The sequence below is a fragment of the Hyaena hyaena genome, unplaced genomic scaffold, assembly GCF_003009895.1.
Source record: "Hyaena hyaena isolate Hyena2069 unplaced genomic scaffold, ASM300989v1 scaffold_46, whole genome shotgun sequence".
Taxonomy (NCBI): Eukaryota; Metazoa; Chordata; class Mammalia; order Carnivora; family Hyaenidae; genus Hyaena; species Hyaena hyaena.
The window spans coordinates 3,197,385-3,217,238 of record NW_024080678.1 but is presented as its reverse complement, the minus strand read 5'-3'; the positions used below and the strand labels follow the sequence as shown (position 1 = coordinate 3,217,238).

Below are 19,854 nucleotides of genomic sequence, written 5' to 3'. Positions count from 1 at the left end.
TTTCTTTTTCCAGGTTCTTGAGTAGGAGCTTAAATTATTGATCTGAGACTTTTTTCTCTTCTCTTAAATATGTGTTTGATACTGTACAGATCCTTCTCAGCACTACTCTGTGCACCACAAATTTTGATGTGTTACTTTCATTTTTCATTCAGTTCAGTGTTACTTTTTATTTTTCCCTTGGAACTTCTTTTTTGACTTATGAATTATTTAGAAGTGTGTTGTTTAGTTTTCAAATGTTTGGAGGTTTTCTTATTATCTTTCTGTTACTGATTTCTAGTTTGATTCCATTGTGCTCAGAGAATACCATCTGTATTATTTTGATTATTTTAAGTTCTTAAGGTTGGTTTTATGGCCCTAAGTATGGTTGTCTTGATATGTTCTGTGGACACTTGAAAACACTGTTTCCTGCTATTGTCGAGTGGAGTGTTCTATAAGTGTCAATAAGATTCTTTTGGTTGATGGTGTTGTTGAGTTCTTCCACATCCTACAGATTTTCTGCCTCCTTGTTCTGTCATTTCAGATAGAGGTGTTAGTCTCCAACTTTAATTATGGATTAGTCTGTTTCTCCTTTCAATTCTATCAGTTTTTGCTTCAAATATTATGCAGCTCTGTTGTTTCATGCATATACATTTAGGTTTACAATGTCTTCTTGATGAATTAACCCTCTTATCATTATATAATGCCCCTCCCTGCTTCTGTTAATCTTCTTTGCTCTGAAGTCCAGCTTATCTAATATTAATGTAGCCACTCCTGCTTTCCTTTGATTAATGTTTGTATGATTTTTTCACCATTTTACTTTCAATCTGCCATTTTCATTATATTTGAACTTATTTTCTTGTAAACAGCATATAATTGGGCTTTTCATCCACTCTGCCAATCTGTCTTTTAATTGGTATATTTAGACCATTTACATTTTATTGATACTTTAGGGCTTAAGTCTGCCATCTTTTTTTTTTAAGTTTATTTATTTTTGAGAGAGAAAGAGAGAGAGAGCATGTGCATGTATGCAAGTGGGGGAAGAGGCAGAGAGAGAAGGAGACAGGACCTGAAGCAGGCTCTGCACTGTCAGCACAGAGCCCAATGACGGGGCTTGAACTCAAAAATCGTGAGATCGTGACCTGAGCCAAAGCTGGACGCTTCTGAGCCACCAAGGTGCCTCTGCCATCTTATTTTTTATTTTCTGTTAGATTTCTCTGCCTTTTGCTCTGTTTTTCCTGTCTTCCTGTGGGCTACTTGAACATTTTTTAAATTCCATTTTTATTTGTCTGTTGTATTTTTGATAGCTTTTGTACGCTTCAAGTAGGTTTTCTAGTGGTTGCTTGCAATATTATGTTATATATACATAACAGCACAGTCTACTGGTATCATCATTTTACCAGTTCAAGTGAAATATAGAAATCTTACCTCGCTTTATGCCCATTTACTCTCCTCCATTTGTGACATAATTGTTTTTAAATATTTCCTCTACAGGCACTTAGAACCACATCAGACACTCTTAAAATTTTTGCATCAATCAAACATATTTGAACTCAAAAGGAGAAAGAAAGAGTATTATGTTCACCCATACTTTTGTTTATTATATTCTTTCTTTCTTCCTGTGGTTTGAAGCTTCTTTTTCTATCTTTTCCTTTCAATTTAGAGAACTTTCTTCAGCCATTGTTTTAGGATAGGTTTCCTGGTGACAAATTTTCTTAGTCACCAAATTTTCCTTTACCTGAGAATGTCTGACTTCCCTTTCATTCCTAAAAGATACTCTCACTGATTATTATTCACTTGATATTTTCATTTAAATTAACTTACCATCTGCTAAATGTACTTACAAAGGAAATGCTATAGTGCTACCAGAATTAGAAGGCCCACATCACTTGCAGTGAATACAGGGTACATATCAAAATACGTGGATGACTATTTAAAAGCACTTTAGTTTATTATGTGACAGACGTGAGACTGTGTGTTGACCTCAGGGGACTCTGGTGCCCTTCCCATCTCTCTACCCTTTCCAGGTGTGCTCCGGCAGAGGGAGGCTCACTGCTCATAGGTCAGCCTAGCATATTCCATGTGAAAGGGCCAGTCTAGGGACAAACCACTGTTGATGATGGACTGAAGCAGTGAACTCACTGCTGGGGTCCCTGGAAAGTAACAGTATTTCCACCATCTCCTGATTTTGAGATGCAGCTTTTTTCATCTTTTAGCATTTCACAATTTGAAACGGGTCTTAAAAATGATTGTGTGTGTTAATGCAGTGAGGTTGGGTTTTTTTTTTCTCTTCCTGAAAGCTGTCATTAATTGTATGACATTTTAGAATCTAGAAAAAAAGAGATTGGTTTGAATTGTAGGAAATTGCTGGTTGGGGGTTAAAAAATGGTCAAATCTCAGCAATTTCCTTTAGTTCAGGCTAATGGTATGTTGTGATGCACTATCCTTTTTAGCTCTCCTAGCAACCTCACCAAGCAGATATTTTTAATCCACTTCAGAAGAGGACACAGAGACCCGGAGAAGCTGAGTAACTTTCCTACAGTCACAGAGCTCGCTAGTAAGTGAGGAGCCAGGACTTGGGCTCAGCCCCGTCTGGCCCCCCTGTCCAAGTTTTTACCACTGTGTAGATCCCCTGCCTAACCCGCCTAAAAAGGACCTTTGGGATCAATCCCAGCATTCCTTTCTGAAGAAAAGAAAATGTTTCAGTATCTTTTTAGGAGAGAAGCGAGGGTCAGAGGAAGAGAGGAAAGATGTCAACCACAATTCCACAGGAATCTATCCCCCTTTGGTTCTGTGTAGCCACACAGTTCTGAGTCCTGAGGACCTACGTTCACCCCGTGTGCACACCCAGCACTTTCCATGAGAGGCCTGAGTGACTGGGACCCAGCAGCATGCCAGTGACAACCGCTAACCAGATGCTCTGTACCTGGGCCCAGCCAAATGCCCACCCGTCCCCAGCCTGTGCCACCTTCTTGCGCTTCCTCTGGCACCCCAGCTCAGAGCCTGCTTGCACAGATAGGCACGCACAGACCAGTCGAGTCTTGTGGTGCCTTTGCCTAAAAGCACTTCTCTTAAATGTACAACTCAGAGGAGGATGGAGGTACCTATCACAGCACAGCTACCCCACCTACCCATGCCTCCAAAATAGAGTGAGCCTCAAGTTTGGTTAATTCCATTCTGCCATCTTCAGGTTTGGGCCCAGAGCTAACCAAACCCAAAGAATAACCCAGTTCACTGCTCCAAACCGACCATCTAACCCAATGGTCTCACTCCACTAGAGCTCTTAACTGATACTAATTACAGCACCCCTTCTTGCTCAGGGAAGCCCTCCAGGAGACCCAATTCATTTTGGATACTGAGGAATCTAGAGTGAATGATCCCAATAATCCTCCTACCTGGAGGAAACACACAGGAAAGGGCACAGAGCAGACACCTTGACAAACACAGATGACTTCAAGGACACAGTGAGGAGTTTTCTCTTAGGGCTCTGGTGTCTGAAAGAGAAGCAGCCAGAAAGCCTTGGGAAAGGAGGCAGCGTTTTGGGTCCAGACAGCTCTCACATAGTGCCTGGTAATTAGCAGATGCCCAATAAACATTTGAAGAAAGAATTAAGGCATGATTGCCTGCATCACTTAGCACATAGGGTGAAGTTCATGTTCATGAAACCTTTAGGGGATAAACAAAACCCAGAGAACTGTTGATGTCCACTTTGATCCTTGACTCCTCCTCTTTCCCCTTCTCCTAAACTTCTAATACTTCCAGCATAATGCTCCTGTTTCCTCATTGGGCAGATTTTTTCCAAGAAGAGACTTCATTTTTTTAGAATGATTTTAGATTTACAGAAAAATTGAGAAGATAGCACAGAATTCCCCATACAGCCCTTCACGCACATTCCCCTATTGTTAATATCTTCCATTAGTATCGTGCATTTGTTATAATTGTGTAATTGAGAAGTACTGGTCAGATATACTACTATAGGATGCCCTCTAGTGGAATTTGGGGTGTTTTTCTCATGGTGAGACTGAGGTTATGGGCTTGGGAAGGAGGACCACAGAAGTCAAGCACCGTCCCCACCGCATCAAGGGCACACACTCTCCACATGAGTGTTCACTGTTGGAGGTGACCTTGATCACCTGGCTCTGGTGGCTCCTGTCAAATTTCTCAGCTGTAGACTTCCTCTTTCCCCCTTTTCCCAACCTTTCTCCTTGGAATCAAGTCATTATGTACTGCCATCAACTAGGTGGGTAGTGATGCTCCTCCAGATAACTTGTCAGTATTTGAGGATTGTCGCTTTGGGACATGTCGACATGGCCACCCCTTACCTATACTTTCTCGGGCAGTACAGCACATACTCAAGTTACAGAGCATGAGGCAGCTGTGGGTTCTGAGAGGAGGGGTCTTGCCCTGGCTGCTTTGGTTACCCTGAATACAGCTCCCTTCATGGTGCAGGACACATCTCGGATGATTCATGAATACCTTTAGCGTTGAATTAAACCACCACCATCCAATCCGTCAGTCCCCACAGAAGAGCATGGGCTGCTCAGGCCTCTCTCACAGGCCACCACGTCCAGGAAGTGGATCCTCATCCCTTCACCCGAGGTGGTTAGACGCCTTTCACTGGAAAGACCAGTACCATTCATCACCCAGTCAGTGCAGCACATTCGCAGACATGGGCCGCCTCTTTTCTGTGATCTGCTGGTCCTCGAAGCACCCTCAGTGCGCCTGGCAGTCTCGGATCACAAGGATGATGAAACGCGGCCCCTCTGAGGCAGACTCTGGATGAGATGTAGTAGTGTGCTATTGCTGCACAAGTTACCACAGTGTAGAGGCTGAAGGCAGCACTCACGAAGTATCTCGTGGTTTCCACGGTCGGAAGCCAGGCACAATACCTCACTGGGTTCTCTGCATGGGGTCTCACAGAGCCCCAAAATCAAGGTGTCAATCGGGCCGTGTTCCCTTCTGGAAACTCCAGGGAAGAATCCACCTGCACGCTCATTCAGGTTTGGGTAAAATTGAATTCCTTGTAGTTGTAGGACCGAGGCCGCCCTGCTGGCTGCCAGCTGGGGGTCCCCTTTTCCTCCCAGGGTTGCTGCCTGCATTCCCCCTCTAGCTTGCCGTGCAGTCTCCTCCATCTCAAAGGCGGTGACAGCACATCAAGTCCTTCTCAGGCTTCAAATCCTCTTCCCCATCCCTTCTGAATTCCTCTCCTGTCTCTTGATTCTAGGGCTTATGTGATGACACTGGGCCTGCCCAGACATTCCAGAATAATATGCTTATATGAAGGTCCATTTAAACCATAGTTAGGAACTCTAATTATTCCTGCCAAGCCCCTTCTGCCCTGTAATGTAACATATTCACAGGCATGGTACCTCATGATATTCCCAGTCCCAGGGATTTGGAGGAAGCAGTCTTCAGAGGGCCATAGCTGTGCCTTCCATATGGCGTTTCTCGAACACTAGTGTCCATGGGGATCCTCTGCACGGCACGGTATTGCAGATTCTGATTCAGGGGGCCTGGGGTGAGAGTCAGCATTTCTGACAGCCTCCCAGGTGCTACTGCCTCTGGTGGTCTGTGGAACACATTTTGAATGGTAGGCTTTAGACCAGGGGTAACAGATTTACAGCCTCCAGCTCAGAGGTCTAACTCGGGAGAAAATATCAGTACTTAAAACCTATGGCTCAGGGTTCCTGGGTGGCTCAGTCGGTTAAGCGTCCGACTTTGACTCAGGTCATGATCTCGCAGTGTGTGGGTTCGAGCCCCATGTCGGGCTCTGTGCTGACAGCTCAGAGCCTGGAGCCTGCTTCCGATTCTGTATCTCCCTCTCTCTCTCTGCCCCTCCTCCACTTATGCTCTGTGTCTCTCTCTTTCAAAAATAAAAATAATAAAACATTTAAAAAAGTTTTTTTAAAAACCCGTGGCTCTCAAACCTAAGAGAGCACCAGAATCACCAGAAAACATGTTAAATAATAACATACAGATTGCTGGGCCCCTCCAAGTGTTTCTGATTCAGAAGGTCCGAAGTGGGACCTGAGAATCTGCATTCCCAACAAGCCCAGGCAATGCTGATGCTGCTGGTCCATAGACCACACTGTCTCATGGCTTCATGCGGTGGTTCTCAAAGTTCTCATTCCTCTTCCGCATGAAGCCATGAGGCAGGCAGTCACTATGTGAGTGTTGAGAGGAGCATCTAACACCATTTGGTCATCATTTTTGAAGGCAGAGTCCCTTTGTCCTGTATCAGTTGCATCCCTGTGGGCCCCTCTGTGGATCACGTCCAAGGTAACATGGTGCTGTGTGGGATCTCATCCTCTTCCATCAAACGGTCGGTTTCTTTTCATGTGTTGAGATGTATCCTTCCTCTTCGGAAGCACAATGAAGCACATTCAAGAATATCTCGAACCACTGACATCATCAGTTGTCCCAAACCCATCTCTTAAAATAAAAAGTAAGATTTATTGTTTGCATTACAAAAGCAATGCTCGTTTGTTGTAGGAAACACAAAAAAAGAAAAGGGAAAACAGTGTAATCCCAGCCAAAGGTAGCTATTCTGTTCTCCCTGACATTTCCTGTACGTATCTATTAACTCAAGTGTATATGTGGGGTTTTATTTCCAAAAATACATGGTACAAACTGTGTTGTAACCTACTTTTCTTAATACATTATCAATGTCTTTCTACCTCATCCCCATTTTCAGCCCCTAGTTTCAACCCCTTTCACCCAATAAAAAGCATCAAGTGCTGTGATTTGTGGCTTCCCTCCCACACACCGGCAGTTGAAGGGAGACTAATTGAACAGCAGTGGGTCCCAAGGGGAAAGAGGCAAAAACATGAAGGGCTATCAGAAACAGGCTCCTTTGTCCCTGTGCAATCGGAGGCAGCTGTTACAGAACTTGTCCCCCACCCCCAGCTTTTTTTTTTTTTTTTTTTTTTTTTGAGAAAGTGATTCAGCTGAACATTCCTGGATCCGGAAATGCTTCAGCACCAAAATCAAATTCATAAGAAAGCTGAATCAGGAGCATTTGTGTCTGGGTACTGGAGAGCACAGTCACAGGATCAGAAGGGCTTCCTGATGCTATTTCCAGGGTAATTCACTGCTTCCAGAATTTTAGAGTATTGATAAAGGTGTGTTTGGGGTAAAAACTTACTTTCCATTCTATGAGCTGTAAACTTGCTCTCCAGTGGATGACATGTGAGTAGCACAAGAGGGAAGGATTTATTTACAAATTAAGCTTTCATCAGTGAACCCACTAGAAACAGACAATGGACAAACGCAGTGAGCACATGCGCAGCCTGCTGAGCAAACTCAAAGTGTGAGATCCAGGGGTGGGGGTTGCTTCTGGAACCTGCGAGAAGTTTGTGGGCCCCTCTCCTCCGGGGGCAGGCATTCCTGCCAACAGCTTGGACAAGGCCAAGGCTGTGCAGGGCCCTGTATCATGATCTGTTCTTTCCTTTACGCAGAACGAGGTCATCAGCCAGCAGCTGTGTGTCATCTTCACCCACTGCTATGGGCCCTACCCCATCCCCAAGCTCACGGAGATCAAGCGCAAGCAGACCTCGCGCCTGGGTAAGTGCCTCACATACCCTGCCCCTTGCTGTTAACCTTGTGATTTGAGGATACAGAGGTAGCAAAAGCCCAAAGGAACGTAGGCAGTATTGGAGGGCATCTAAGATGGGTACAGGAGTCAGGCAGATGATCAGGGCATCCTCCTCTCATGTGATAACCAGAGCCTGTACCTTGGACATGTGGACAAGGAGACTTGCCAGTACCTTGTCCCTCTAACTGAGGGATTTTCTCCCGCAGAGATGACAGCCCCAGAGCCCATGCACTTCCTGCAGAAGTCTGAGCTGTGTAGGCAGCTCGTTCCCCCAACCACTCCCCCTCTAAGAAGTCCCTCTTCCTCCCTGAGGAGGAGCAAGCAGGGGACGGTGCCAGGCCCACAGTGTTCTTCTAATGGAGTCCTTCTGCAGGGACCCAGGAGGAGAGGAAACAAGTGCCCATCCCTCTCCTCCCCCCGCCCCCCACACACACAGGTGAGGGGAACATACCTGAGCTGAAGAGACTAGACACTCTGAAATCCATCAGAGTACCAAGAATCACTTTTTCTTCCCAGCCTAGCACTTGACTTCCCCCATCTCAGGTAACCCTCAGGCCACCCCAGGAGGTACACACTGCAAGTCACCCCACTTCTCAGCTAAAGAAAGGGAAGGTCTGCACTGCCTGCAGATTCACTTAAGGAGCTGCCCAGCTCCTCCCAAAGCCATAATTCCATCCCTCTACAGTCTGGCTTCTGGAATTTTCCAGGAGAAAACTTTCCATCAGGAATTGATTGCATGCAGAGGATCCTGGGGCTGCCGTGACCTAGCTGATCAGTCTGGAAATAAAGCAAAGAAATGCCTGGCTGCTTGAAGCCTGAAACAGGAGCCTTCTTTGCAAGGGCCTCTCTCCTTGCCACCTGGGGAGTGATAAAATATAACAGATAAAGAATTCCTTTTATGGTGAAGGTTGGGGACTTTCCTACTTCCTATTTTTTCCTGCAAAGACTGGGCAACATTTGAGAAATGGGAGCGTCCAAAAATGCTATTCTGTAACAAAATCACTATGTCTGGAACAGGTGAGCTACTTGAAATTAGCGAAAAGGCGGAATTCATGGAACCGTTTTAAAGGACTCTTGTTCCTGTTATGAAAAACTTGTTCATTGAAATGACACCAACTTTTTGCTAAATTGAAAAACTGAGTAGTCACAATAAATGTCTTTTTTCCTTTCTACCCATTCGTGTGGGCAAAGTAGGATGTACCAAAACTGCATATATCTCTACCTTGTAGAAAACAGGTATTAATTAAAATGCTGTCCAAGTAACACATTACAAAGATGAAGCAAATCAACAAACTTTGGAGATTGAAGGCTACATTCCCAGGTCGTAGCAACATCTGACATCTCAGTGCCTTACCAGACACCCTTGTTAGAGCAAGCATTTGGAAGGTCTGTTTCAATTACACAGCATAAAAATCTCCTTTCCTATAGTTATAGGCAAGGAGGGAACATTTTTTTCTTTCTGGATTTGCTGACCTTTCTTTTAGCAATCAAAAGGGCCTAGTTTTTAAGGCCAACCATTGGAATTACAAGGGTCAGAATCAACAGAATAAGGGCAGGCTAGAGAGGTTCAAAGCTCACAATGGGGAAGAAAAAGGGCAGAATGTATTTATGAATAGGTGGAATATGGACCATGTAGGGTGTGCATCTTCAATAGAGCATTTCAAACAAGGATAACCACAAGTTGTCAAATAGTGATTCTTTCAAGGAAAAATAATGAGTGATCAGTGACAAGCGTCCTAAACTGGAATCTCTATAGGGCCAGACAGGTCACATAAGTGAGTGAAATGGCTTCCATGTAACACAATAGGGAGTGGTGGGGACTGTAGCAATCTGGTGAGCACATGCCTGATTTTTTTGTGACACGTTGTCCTCTACCCTCCTGCTGAATTCTGGGAAAGGATGGTTCAAAGGGCTACAGGCACGAGAGACTAGCAATCTGGGAAAAAGGAGGAGGGCTGTCTGGAGGTGGACAGTGGGAGTGAGAGAGACTGGATGCTGAGAAGAAGAACATCACTCCAAACTTTTAGTCTTTAAAGCAGGTAGAGACGTGACTTTTAGTCAACTCCAAAGACTTCTCCTGTGACCTCTCTTCTCTCTTCATCTGGATTGTGTAGAACTTTGAAGGGTTTTTTCATGATAGTGGGATTATAAGTGATTTTGACTATTTTATGCTTTTATGATATGTTCTAAATTAAAACTTTTTTAATGGGAAGAGGTGAGGTAGCTATATGTACAGACAGAAGGATGAATGGACGACCACCGTCTGGGGCGGCACAGGGGCTTAGGCGCCATCCCACCTTCAAGGGCTGGAAGAGGAGTTGGCCCAGAAGACAAATTCTGGGTCCAGGGTCGGGGCAAAATGGAGCCAGCCAGGGCTCAAAGGTACAATTGTGAGGGTTTGCCCAACAGTTGTAGTCATGGCCCCCAAAATCCAAGGGGCCGGTCCCCACCCCTAATGGTTAAGACAGCCTAAACCCAGGCAAAGGAAGCAGCTGGAGTCTCATTTCAGGACAACCATTTAACCCCCAGGGAAGGGCCCATCAACAGTCAGGTCCCCAGGCTGAGAAGAAACATGATGTCCCTGGCGGGATCTAAGAACAAGCCTGTGGAACCAGGGTTGAGGCATTCATTCTTCACTCATTCCAAAATGAATTTAATTAAGTACCTACTATGATGGTCATGTTTTTTGAGGAGTACTATGTGTCAGCCATGTTGTTAAGTGCTTTGCAAAACTTAATTCATTTAATGTTCACTGTAACTGATATAGATGTATAATGGGTATTACCGTTCCCATTATACAGAAAGGGAGACAGAGGCACAGAGAGGTTAAATAACTTGCCTAAGGTCATAGAGCTGAGATTTCTGGCTTCAGAGCCCACACTCTTCCTGTGTGACCACCTTTCTGTTCTAGACACAGAGTAAAGATGTGAGAAGAACAGACGAGGTCCTGATCTCCCAAGCAAAGTTAACTGGGATGCAAAGTAACAGTGAATACTCTGTAGCAAATGAGGCTATACCAGGGGGCTATGAGAGCACAGGTAAGGGTTGCGTGGTCAGTCTGAGGAGGTGGGGGCAATCAGGCAAGGCTTCTTGACAGAAGGTGTCTGCACTGAAGCTTAAAGACCACATGGTGTGAACCAGGTTGAGAAGGGATTGGAAGAGTGTTCCAGGTGAAGCCCCAGAGATGAGAATATACAGCACTGGTGTGGCTCAAGCACACTACAGGTCGATAGGGGGATGTGACTAGGGAGGGGCCAGAGAAGGCAGCAGTCTGATCACAGGGAGCCTTGTTAAGAAGTTTGGACTCTGTTGTGGGAGCACTGGGGAGCTATGGAAAGGTTTATAGCAGAGGAGGGGTGTGACCAGATCTGCCTGTAGCAAGGATGACTGTGGTGAGATGCACCATCGGATTGAGGGGCCAAGAGTGGGGTCAACAGAGGCTCCTGTGGATCCCCAGACAGGAGATCATGTGGCCCTGGCAAGGACAGGGGCACTGGGGATGGAGAGAAATGAGACGACCGAGAAGCACATAGGAGGAAGAGAGGACAGTGTTTGTGATAGACTAGGTCTGGACAAGCCCAGGAGAGGAAGGTGTCTTGTTGCCTTCAAATCTTTGGTTTGGGCAATGAGTAGATGGTGGTGCTATTCACGGGCAAGGAAGAATCTTTTTCACATGAGCTGAAAACGCAGTGTATTCTCAGACTCGGAAGCTTGAGTGCAGACGTCTCAGAGAGGCAGTCTTCCATCTAGAGACTTCTAAAGGTCCCCCTTGGGGCACTGCAGCTCAAGTCAGGGCAGGTGGCCTAATAGGAAGCCCCATCAGAGATTAGATCCAGACTGACTCAGGAACTGAGCGAGGCAGAACCCGGTAGGGACGGGAATGTTAGTGGATATTCCCAACGAGCGAAAACACCGAGCTGAGGACAGACTGGCACCTTTAGGAGCTCCAGGTCTCAGTGGCTAAAATGACAGACAAATAAGGGGGTAAGGGGAGTGGGGATAGGGATCTTAGTGCTTAATCACGCAGGCCCTCCAATCCGAATTCAAAGTTCAAAGCCCAAGTTCAAATCCTGACTACTGCACCTGTCACTAGCTCAAACCTGCATGCCTGTTTCCGAGCTGCACAGCTGACAGTCGTCCCTGTCTGCCAGGACCGAATGAGCTTCCCCAGTGCCTTGGCACGTCATAAGTGCTCAGCAAGTACTGATATACCTCCTTTGTTGTCATTGTTGATGAGAGCCGGAGACTGGCTCACGTGCCTCTGATTTTGGGAGAGAAGGGCTTGGATTTTGAACCACCTGGAACGCAGTGGTAAGGGGGCAGAGCTTCTAAACCCCCTTTCCATCAGGCAGGGAGAGCACTGAGCCCGTGGAGGAAGAGCAAAGGGGAGGTGCGCACACGTTTGCCTTTCCCAGCAGAAAATCATCGGCATCAGGCTGCGGATGAGTCTCCTCTAGGGAAATGCTACTTCTCACCACAAATAAGCTATGGAGACCTACGAAAAACCTGAATTTCAGTGATTTGAGTGTTCTTTTGATTGGTTCTGTCTCCTGTTTGATCTCTGTCTCGACAATGAGTGTTTTATCGCCATGGTGTTTTATCGCCATGGTTTCCGCTGTCGGCTCTTCTTGGCACTTTCCAGAAGAAAAATGTAAACTTCACCCTTCTCTCCACTAAAGCTACCCTTTTTCCCCTTCCTATTCTAGATCCTCATTTCCTTAACAATAAAGAAATGTCTGATGTTACCTTTCTGGTAGAAGGAAGACCATTTTACGCTCACAAAGTACTGTTATTTACAGCCTCTCCAAGGTATGTATGGTCAGTTTTGAAAGCGGCTGAATTATGAGTGTGGCTGTTGCTGTTACTGTTCTCTGAAATTCAATTTTGGTGGCCTCTTCCCTGGACTGGAAGATTATCTTTTCCAAAATCAAAAGTTCAAGAGCAAAGCACATTTGTACAACCACGTTCGCAGCAGCATTATTTATAGTAGCCAAAAGGTTTAGGAAACAACCCAGGTGTCCGTCAGGAGATGAATGGACAAACGAAATGTGGCTTATTCATATATTATTTAACCTTAAAAAGGAAGGCAGTGCTAACAAATGCTACAACATAATAAACTTTGGGGCGTGATACAAAGAAACAAGGCAGTCACGAGAAGACAAACGCTGTATGATTCCATTTAGATGCAGTATCAAGAGTCCTCAGCTTCATAGAGATAGAAAGTAGGATGGTAGTTGCCTGGGCCAGGGGGCAGGAGAGGTTGTTGTTTAATGGATACAGAGTAAATTCTGGAGACTGGTTGCACAGCAGTGAGAATATACTTCAAGGTACACTTAAAATGGTTACGATGGTAAATTTTCTGTTATGTTTTTTACCACAATTTTTTTTTGTTTTGTTTAAGTACAGAAGAGCCAGTAGTATACACAGCACCACCTTTGTGTGACTCAGGCAAGGGCACCCGGTCCCCTGGGCAGGGTGTGTACCAGGCACAGGGCTTCAAAGCAGAGCGTGAATTGGAATTTAGCTGCCCCAGCCCAGTGCCCCCACGCAGTGTACAACCTGAAACGTCCTACACAGCATCCTGGAAAGGCCTGTCCTCCGGAACTCTGGCATAAACCACCTCACACAGCCAGATCTTGAACCTGACTTTTCCTTGGCTGTGGAGTTGACAGTGGTATCGCCCTCTCCCGGCCAGCTCTGCTACTGCTCTCTCTGCTTTCGATTGGAGTTAAGTTGGCCATTTAGAACCACATTATCCAAAGACCTGAACTGGGATCAGCAAAGCTGCACAGAGGAGAGGGGGGCGGGATGCTGAAATGAGGAGGCAAGCTGCTGGGGGTGGGGCTAGAGGGTGAACAAAGTGGTAAGGACACTGAGTACCCAGAAACGGAACCCACTTCCAGGACGTTTGCTGATGAATATATGTGACCAACACTTCCTGGGTTCCTAAAAGCACGCTGGCCTCTCCACGGCCTCCCCCCAAAATCAAATGCAAGCCCCCAAATGTCTGCTTTGCCATCATAAGGAAAATACGCCATGCCTTATACGGTCTTCAGTTACGATGCCATAGAAAAGCCGGATCGATGTGGTACCAGTGTTAATTTCTTAGTTTTGACAACCACGGCTGTGTAGGATGTTAACCTCCGGGGAAGCTGGGTGGAGGGCATCCAAGAGCTCTGTACTGTCCTTACAACTGTTCTGCGAATCTTCTTGTTATTTCAAAAGTAAAAGTTGAAGGAAAGAGACACAGTTTATTCCTAAACGTTTTGAGTATCAGCGTGTTCCATTGACCGGGTCTGTACCCACTAGGAGCTTACAGTTTTGTTGATCGCAGGAAAGCACATCTGAAGCCCAGTGGGGAGGTCGATAGGTAGTCAATAGATGTGGATTAAATACCTACGAGACAGCGATCCGGATGGGACCAGCCTCTGGGGAGGCAGCAGAGACAGAAGGCCCTGCCCTCCCGGAGCAAGGGTGGTGTTGTGGGGGGAGGGGCACAGGAGGTGGGGAGCCCCACGGGTCCCAGAGGAGCGTGAAGCCTGCCCTCAGGAAGGACCCCTGAAGCAAGCAGCCCTTGTGATAGGTCCTGCAGGATGGACAGATGGACTTTTACCTGGTATTTGTTCGGTTCCAGCCACCTGTTTGAGAAATAACAGTTCAGGCTCCAGCCTCTGAGCCGTCAGCACAGAGGCCAACGGGGGGCGTGAACCCATAAGCCGTGAGATCATGACCCGAGCTGAAGTCAGACACCCAACTAACTGAGCCACCCAGGCGCCCCTTTTAAATTTTTTTAAATGTTTATTTACTTTTGAGACAGAGAGAGACAGAGTGTGAGCAGGGGAGGGGCAGAGAGAGAGGGAGACACAGAATCCAAACCAGGCTCCAGGCCCTCAGCTGTCAGCAGAGCCCGACGTGGGGCTTGAACTCACCGACTGTGAGATCATGACGTGAGCTGAAACCAGACACTTAACCGACTGAGCCACGCAGGCACCCCTCAAACTACTATTTTTAACTTTAAAGTTTTAACTTCAGGCTGGCTTAGTCAGAAGAGCATGTGACTCTTGATCTCAAGGTTGTGAGTTTGAGCCCCACATTGGGCATAGAGGTTACCTAAATAAGAACTTAAAAAAATTTTTTTTTAATTTTTTATGTTTATTTATTTTTGAGAGAAGCAGAGCATGAGCAGGGCAGGAGCAGAGAGAGAGGTAGACACAGAATCCAAGGCAGGCTCCAGGCTCTGAGCTGTTAGCACAGAGCCTGATGTGGGGCTCAAACTCATGAACCATAAGACCATGACCTGAGCCAAAGTCTGATGCTTAGCTGACTGAGCCACCTAGGTGCCCCTAAAAAAATAATTCATTTATTTTTTTAATAATAGTTTTCTATTTTTTTAACATTTATTTTTGAGAGAGAGAAAGAGAGACAGAGAGAGATAGAGCATGAGCAGGGGAGGGTCAGAGAGAGAGGAGGAAACACAGAATCTGAAGCAGGCTCCAGGCTCCCAGCTGTCAGCACAGAGCCTGATGTTGGGCTTGAACCCACAAACCGTGAGACCATGACCTGAGCCGAAATCAGACGCTTAACCAACTGAGCCACCCAGATGCCCCCTAAAAAAAAAAAAATTAAAAAAAAAACAGTTGTAACTTCAGATTTGATTATGGTCTCCTACTGGGGTGGCATTGCATTATGACATCGGTGGGTGTATTGACGATGTATTTCAGAGTGGGGAGAATACAAAATGTTACATATTTCTCTCATTAGACAGTGGAATTTCTCACAAACTATGGATGCGTTTGTGGGTCTTTTTATCTCCTTTCTTGTGTTCTTGTTCAGGTTCAAAGCGCTCCTCTCCAGCAAACCAACAAATGACAGCACCTGCATAGAGATCGGTTACGTGAAGTACCCCATCTTTCAGGTGAGCCCCTGTTGTGACCTAGGGCATTGTGCTGGTGGACACAGGGCACAGGGGAGTCCCTGCAGTCATCCACCTGTGGGTTAGCCACTTCAGAATCATCAATTTCCTGCACTCTGGGCCCCTCCTTTACAGCCCCTCCGGTTTACGATCTTTTAATCCCTACAGCATTAGTTGAGCACCTACTATATGCCTCACACTCTGCTGGGACCTGGGGACACAAGGATAAAGGACATTCCTCCCCTGGGGCCTCACAGTCTAGAGTGGGTAACTGAGTAATTAGTCACTTACAATATAATGTGGGGAGGTGTGAGCAGGGGGCGGGGAGGCAATGTGCTGTGACAGCCAGGACCAGGGAAGTTGGAGAAGGTCTCCTACGAGGTGTCAGTTAGAATAGTGAAGGCTGGGGAGAAGTTAGGAAGTCATAGGAAGGCTTGGGGCTTAAAAGGGGGTTAGAAGATTCCAGGCAGAAAACAGCAAGGATGAAGTCCCAGAACCATGGTTCAGCCTAGTGTGATCAGGAGCCAGTGGACTTTTAAAGATTGTCCTTCCACCCGCCAGGGTCAGGGGGCTGACGTGGGCAACCTGGGGGTGGGATCTGTGGGGTCCTGAACAGGACCTTGCTTCCTGCGGTTCAGTTCAGGAAGTGGGGCCCTGGATGGAGTTCCGAGCGCGCACTAAGAGTGGCTAAGACTCAGGCAGGCCCCTGGGGGATTCATGCCCTAAGAGGGTTGTTGAGACAACTCAGAGATAATGGGGCCGGGGGGGCAGGCTCCCGATCTGGACTCGGAAGGACAGAGCCGCAGTTCAGGACTGAAATGCTGCATTCTCCTGTTAAAGTTGGTATCTATCGCATGACCATGGGCAAATCACCAACCTTTCTAAGCCTTGGTTTGCTCATCTGGTGGGTAAGAAAGGGGGTACTGGGGGGGGGGGTGTGGAAGAGCATAAACAAATGGACAAAAGTGGGAAGTCATGGAGTGTGTTTGAGGGAAAGTGATTATCAGTGTATTCAGCCAGGTCTTAATACATATTGGAGACTGAGAAGACGCACTGGGACCACTCAGGATGAGCCAAGTGAGAAGAAAGGCCAGATGGTGGCTTTTCCCCAGCCCCCCAGATCCTGCTGTCCAGAGGGCTGCCGGGAAGCCATCATGCCCTCACACTAGCCCCTAAAGTTGAAGTACCTGCATCTCCACCATTAGAAAGGCATTTCTTTGGTTATGTTGAAACTTAAAAAGAATCCTTCCCAAATAACTATGGGTAAGGCACTCTTCTTTGAGCCTCATTTTCTTAGTTTTTAACAAGTTAAACAATATCACCTCTATCTATGTCACAGGTTCTTGCAGAGATTAACAAGTAGGACAACTTGGCAGTTTTTTTTTAATGTTTATTTATTTTTGAGAGAGAGAGACACACAGAGCATGAGCAGGCGAGGGGCAGAGAGAAGGAGACACAGAATCGGAAGCAGGCTCCAGGCACTGAGCCGTCAGCACAGACCCCAACGCGGGGCTCGAACTCACAAACCGCAAGATCACGACGTGAGCTGAAGTCAGACAGCTACTGACTGAGCCACCCAGGCCCCCCTCAACTTGGCAATTTTTAAGTGGTGGTTGTTTTTCTAACCCATAACTGGCAGACCATCTCCCCACTAAGCACAAGACCCTGTAGAGTAGGTTACTATGGACTGAGCCTTGGGGACAGGATGAAAGAGGTTTCCAGGGACAAGACCAGTCTTGGGGAGCCATCCCACTGGGGTGGGGGTGGCAGAGAGGAAGCTGGACCCCCAGCATGGGACCAGGGAGCTGGCATGCCCCCAGGCCCAGCCTTTCACCCCAACTCCTCACCACATTTTCTACAGAGAGCAAAGTGGCCACAGCCCTTTCTGGAATGGTGGTGGCTTTTGGGTTGGAAATTTTCCATGAAACTGCTGCTTTGCTGTAGGACTAGGGTTGAGAGGGCGGTGAAGAAACCTCTATGGGGCTCCAGCTGTGAATGAGGCACTAACCTCTGCTTGCACATGGTTATCTGGATGCTTCTTGCCATTCTTAGAGATGAAGAAACTGAGGCTCAGAAGATTTCAATGCCATGCCCCAAGTCTTAGTGCTACTTTAGTGACAGAGCCAGGATTGGAGCCCCGTCCGCCTGGTGCCGAAGCCTGGATGATTGGTTCTAGAATACCCTTTCTACGGGGGAACAGTGATAAGAACAGCACCCATTTCTTTTTTTAAGTTTATTTGTTTTGAGAGAGAGAGAGAGGAGTGAGAGCAGCGGAGGGACAGAGAGAAAGGGTGAGAGAGAGAGAGGATCCCAAGCAGGCTCTACACTGTCAGTACAGAGCCCAATGCAGGGCTCGGCCCCATGAAGCCATGAGATAATGACCTGGGCCCAAACCAAGAGCCGGACGCTTAACCGACTGAGCCACCCAGGCGCCCCATAACAGTGCCCATTTCTTGAGCATCAGCTATGTGTCAGGCTCAAAGCTGGTGCTTCTCAGCCTCTGCTGGATATTGGAGTCACCTGGGGAGCTTTGAAAAGTCCCGGCACCCAGGCCACCAATCAGAAGGTGGGCTGGGGCTCAGGCATCTGTATTTTGGAGTGGCCGCCATCATCCCAGCGTGCAGTCAAGGTGGAGAAGCAGTGCTCTGCACTAGAGTGGATCAAGTTTTAGCACGCACCAGAATCTCCAGGGCAGGGGACGGAGGGGCTTGCTTGATAAAACACAAAACTTGTTGAAATGCAGAGTCCCAGGCCCTACCCCCCAGAGTCCCAGATTCTATAGGCCTAGGGCAGGGCCCGAGGATTTATAGTTTTTACAAGAGCCCAGGTGATGCTGATGCTACTGGTCCAGCGGCCCCACTCTGAGAACCACTGCTGTACATCATCTTCAGCCCTCCCAGCCACCCCTCCGGGAAGCTCTTCTCCCACCTTACAGCCAGGACACAGACCCAGAGAGAGGGAGGTAGTGGCCCCAGCTCCGGCTACTCATCACAGCCAAGCCGAGGCTCAGACCCGGGGCCTGGCTGACTCCCAGACCTGATCTCTTAGCTGCCCCGCAACTGCAGGGACTTGGGCCCTCCCCCCAGGAAAAAATCACCCAGCCCTGAGGAAAGAATCATAGGCCCATTAGAGTTTGAGTATGAACTAAGTGCTGGAAAATGCATACCCCACCCCAGCTTTCCTGTGTGCTCGCAAAGGGGGGGCCACTCTTGCCATAAAGCCTGTAACTAATTGGGGAGGTTCCTGTAATAAGAACCTTATAGTGGGCAGTCAATAGATGTTTGCTGTGCAGATTCATTGAATGAGAGACCTATGTGGGAAAGCGTGGCCCCAGAGGAATCCAAGACCTGTAATTGCTTTTGCCTGGGGAAGGTTTCCTGGCCACATTAGCCTCCAGTTACTGTAATGAGTTGGGAAGATTTAGCAGGCCCCGGGGACCTCTCTGTGTGCCGGCCCCTTCCCCATAAAAGAAAAGCCTCATTTGTGGCTTGAAATAGGGCAACGAGGGCTGAATCTGACCCAGAAGAGGGCTCCCAGGGGCCTGCTCACTTCACTTCCATGCTGACAGAAGACTTTTAGTAAATGAGACTGCTCCGAGTTTCCTCCCCGCAAGGCTGTTTAACATCACACGCAGGCAAGAGCCGGACGCAGCTGGGGCTGCTTGTGGAAGTGCCCCCCCCCCCCCCGCGAGGCTCTGAACGCCGTTTAAGTCTCGGCTTAGTGCGGGTTCACAGCTGCCAAGGAAAACAACTCCATAAACAGGCCCTTTGGCCTCATAAGGGTTCGTTTCACCCACTCCTTTGCAGAAAAGGCTCGTGTTGGCAGAGTCTGACGGTGGCAAGGGACAGCCCAATTTAAATCCCATTAGCCCCAGGATCGGCGTCTGCTAAGGAACAGCATTTTAAGTCAACAGCCCGACCTTGAATGAATGAGCTAACGTGATGGAGGAGCGCTTTGTAAATGGAGAGGCCCCCCGGATTCGGGAGAGTTATTGTCGAGGCTCAAGGCTCGTAGTGCTGTCCTTATTGGTTTGGCCATTATAAAAGAGAGGGGGGGGGGGAGGGCTGTGAGTCCAGGATCCCACCATTCACTGACATGGTATTCTCGAGGCCTGTGGCCCATCAGGATGAGGGAGGGGAGGGTGTCATCATTTCACAAAACCTCTGCCATCACCATCGATGCACCACCCACTCTGTGACAGGCGGGTGGCCACTGAAACCCAAAGTCAGTACTTGGGAGACTCAAACACAAAAGAGGAGGGGAGGGCTCGTGTTCCTGTTTAAAGAGCTCGCTGAGCGCAGACGTTGTGCGAGGCACGAGACTGCAGAAAGGGACAAGACACAGACTGTCCCATCCAGCTCTCGTGGGAGGA

At 47.5% G+C, this 19,854-nt stretch overlaps 1 protein-coding gene across 2 annotated transcripts in view; it reads left to right on the top strand.

Moving 5' to 3' along the window:
- Nucleotides 1–19,854, top strand: part of BTBD11 (BTB domain containing 11) — a 320,925-nt gene that overhangs the window by 286,184 nt on the left and 14,887 nt on the right. For both annotated transcript variants that reach the window (XM_039230475.1, XM_039230474.1), the window contains 3 exons: nt 7,434–7,539; nt 12,277–12,379; nt 15,404–15,485. In XM_039230475.1, coding sequence (XP_039086406.1) covers nt 7,434–7,539; nt 12,277–12,379; nt 15,404–15,485 — 291 coding nt within the window. The remainder of the gene's footprint in view (nt 1–7,433; nt 7,540–12,276; nt 12,380–15,403; nt 15,486–19,854) is intronic.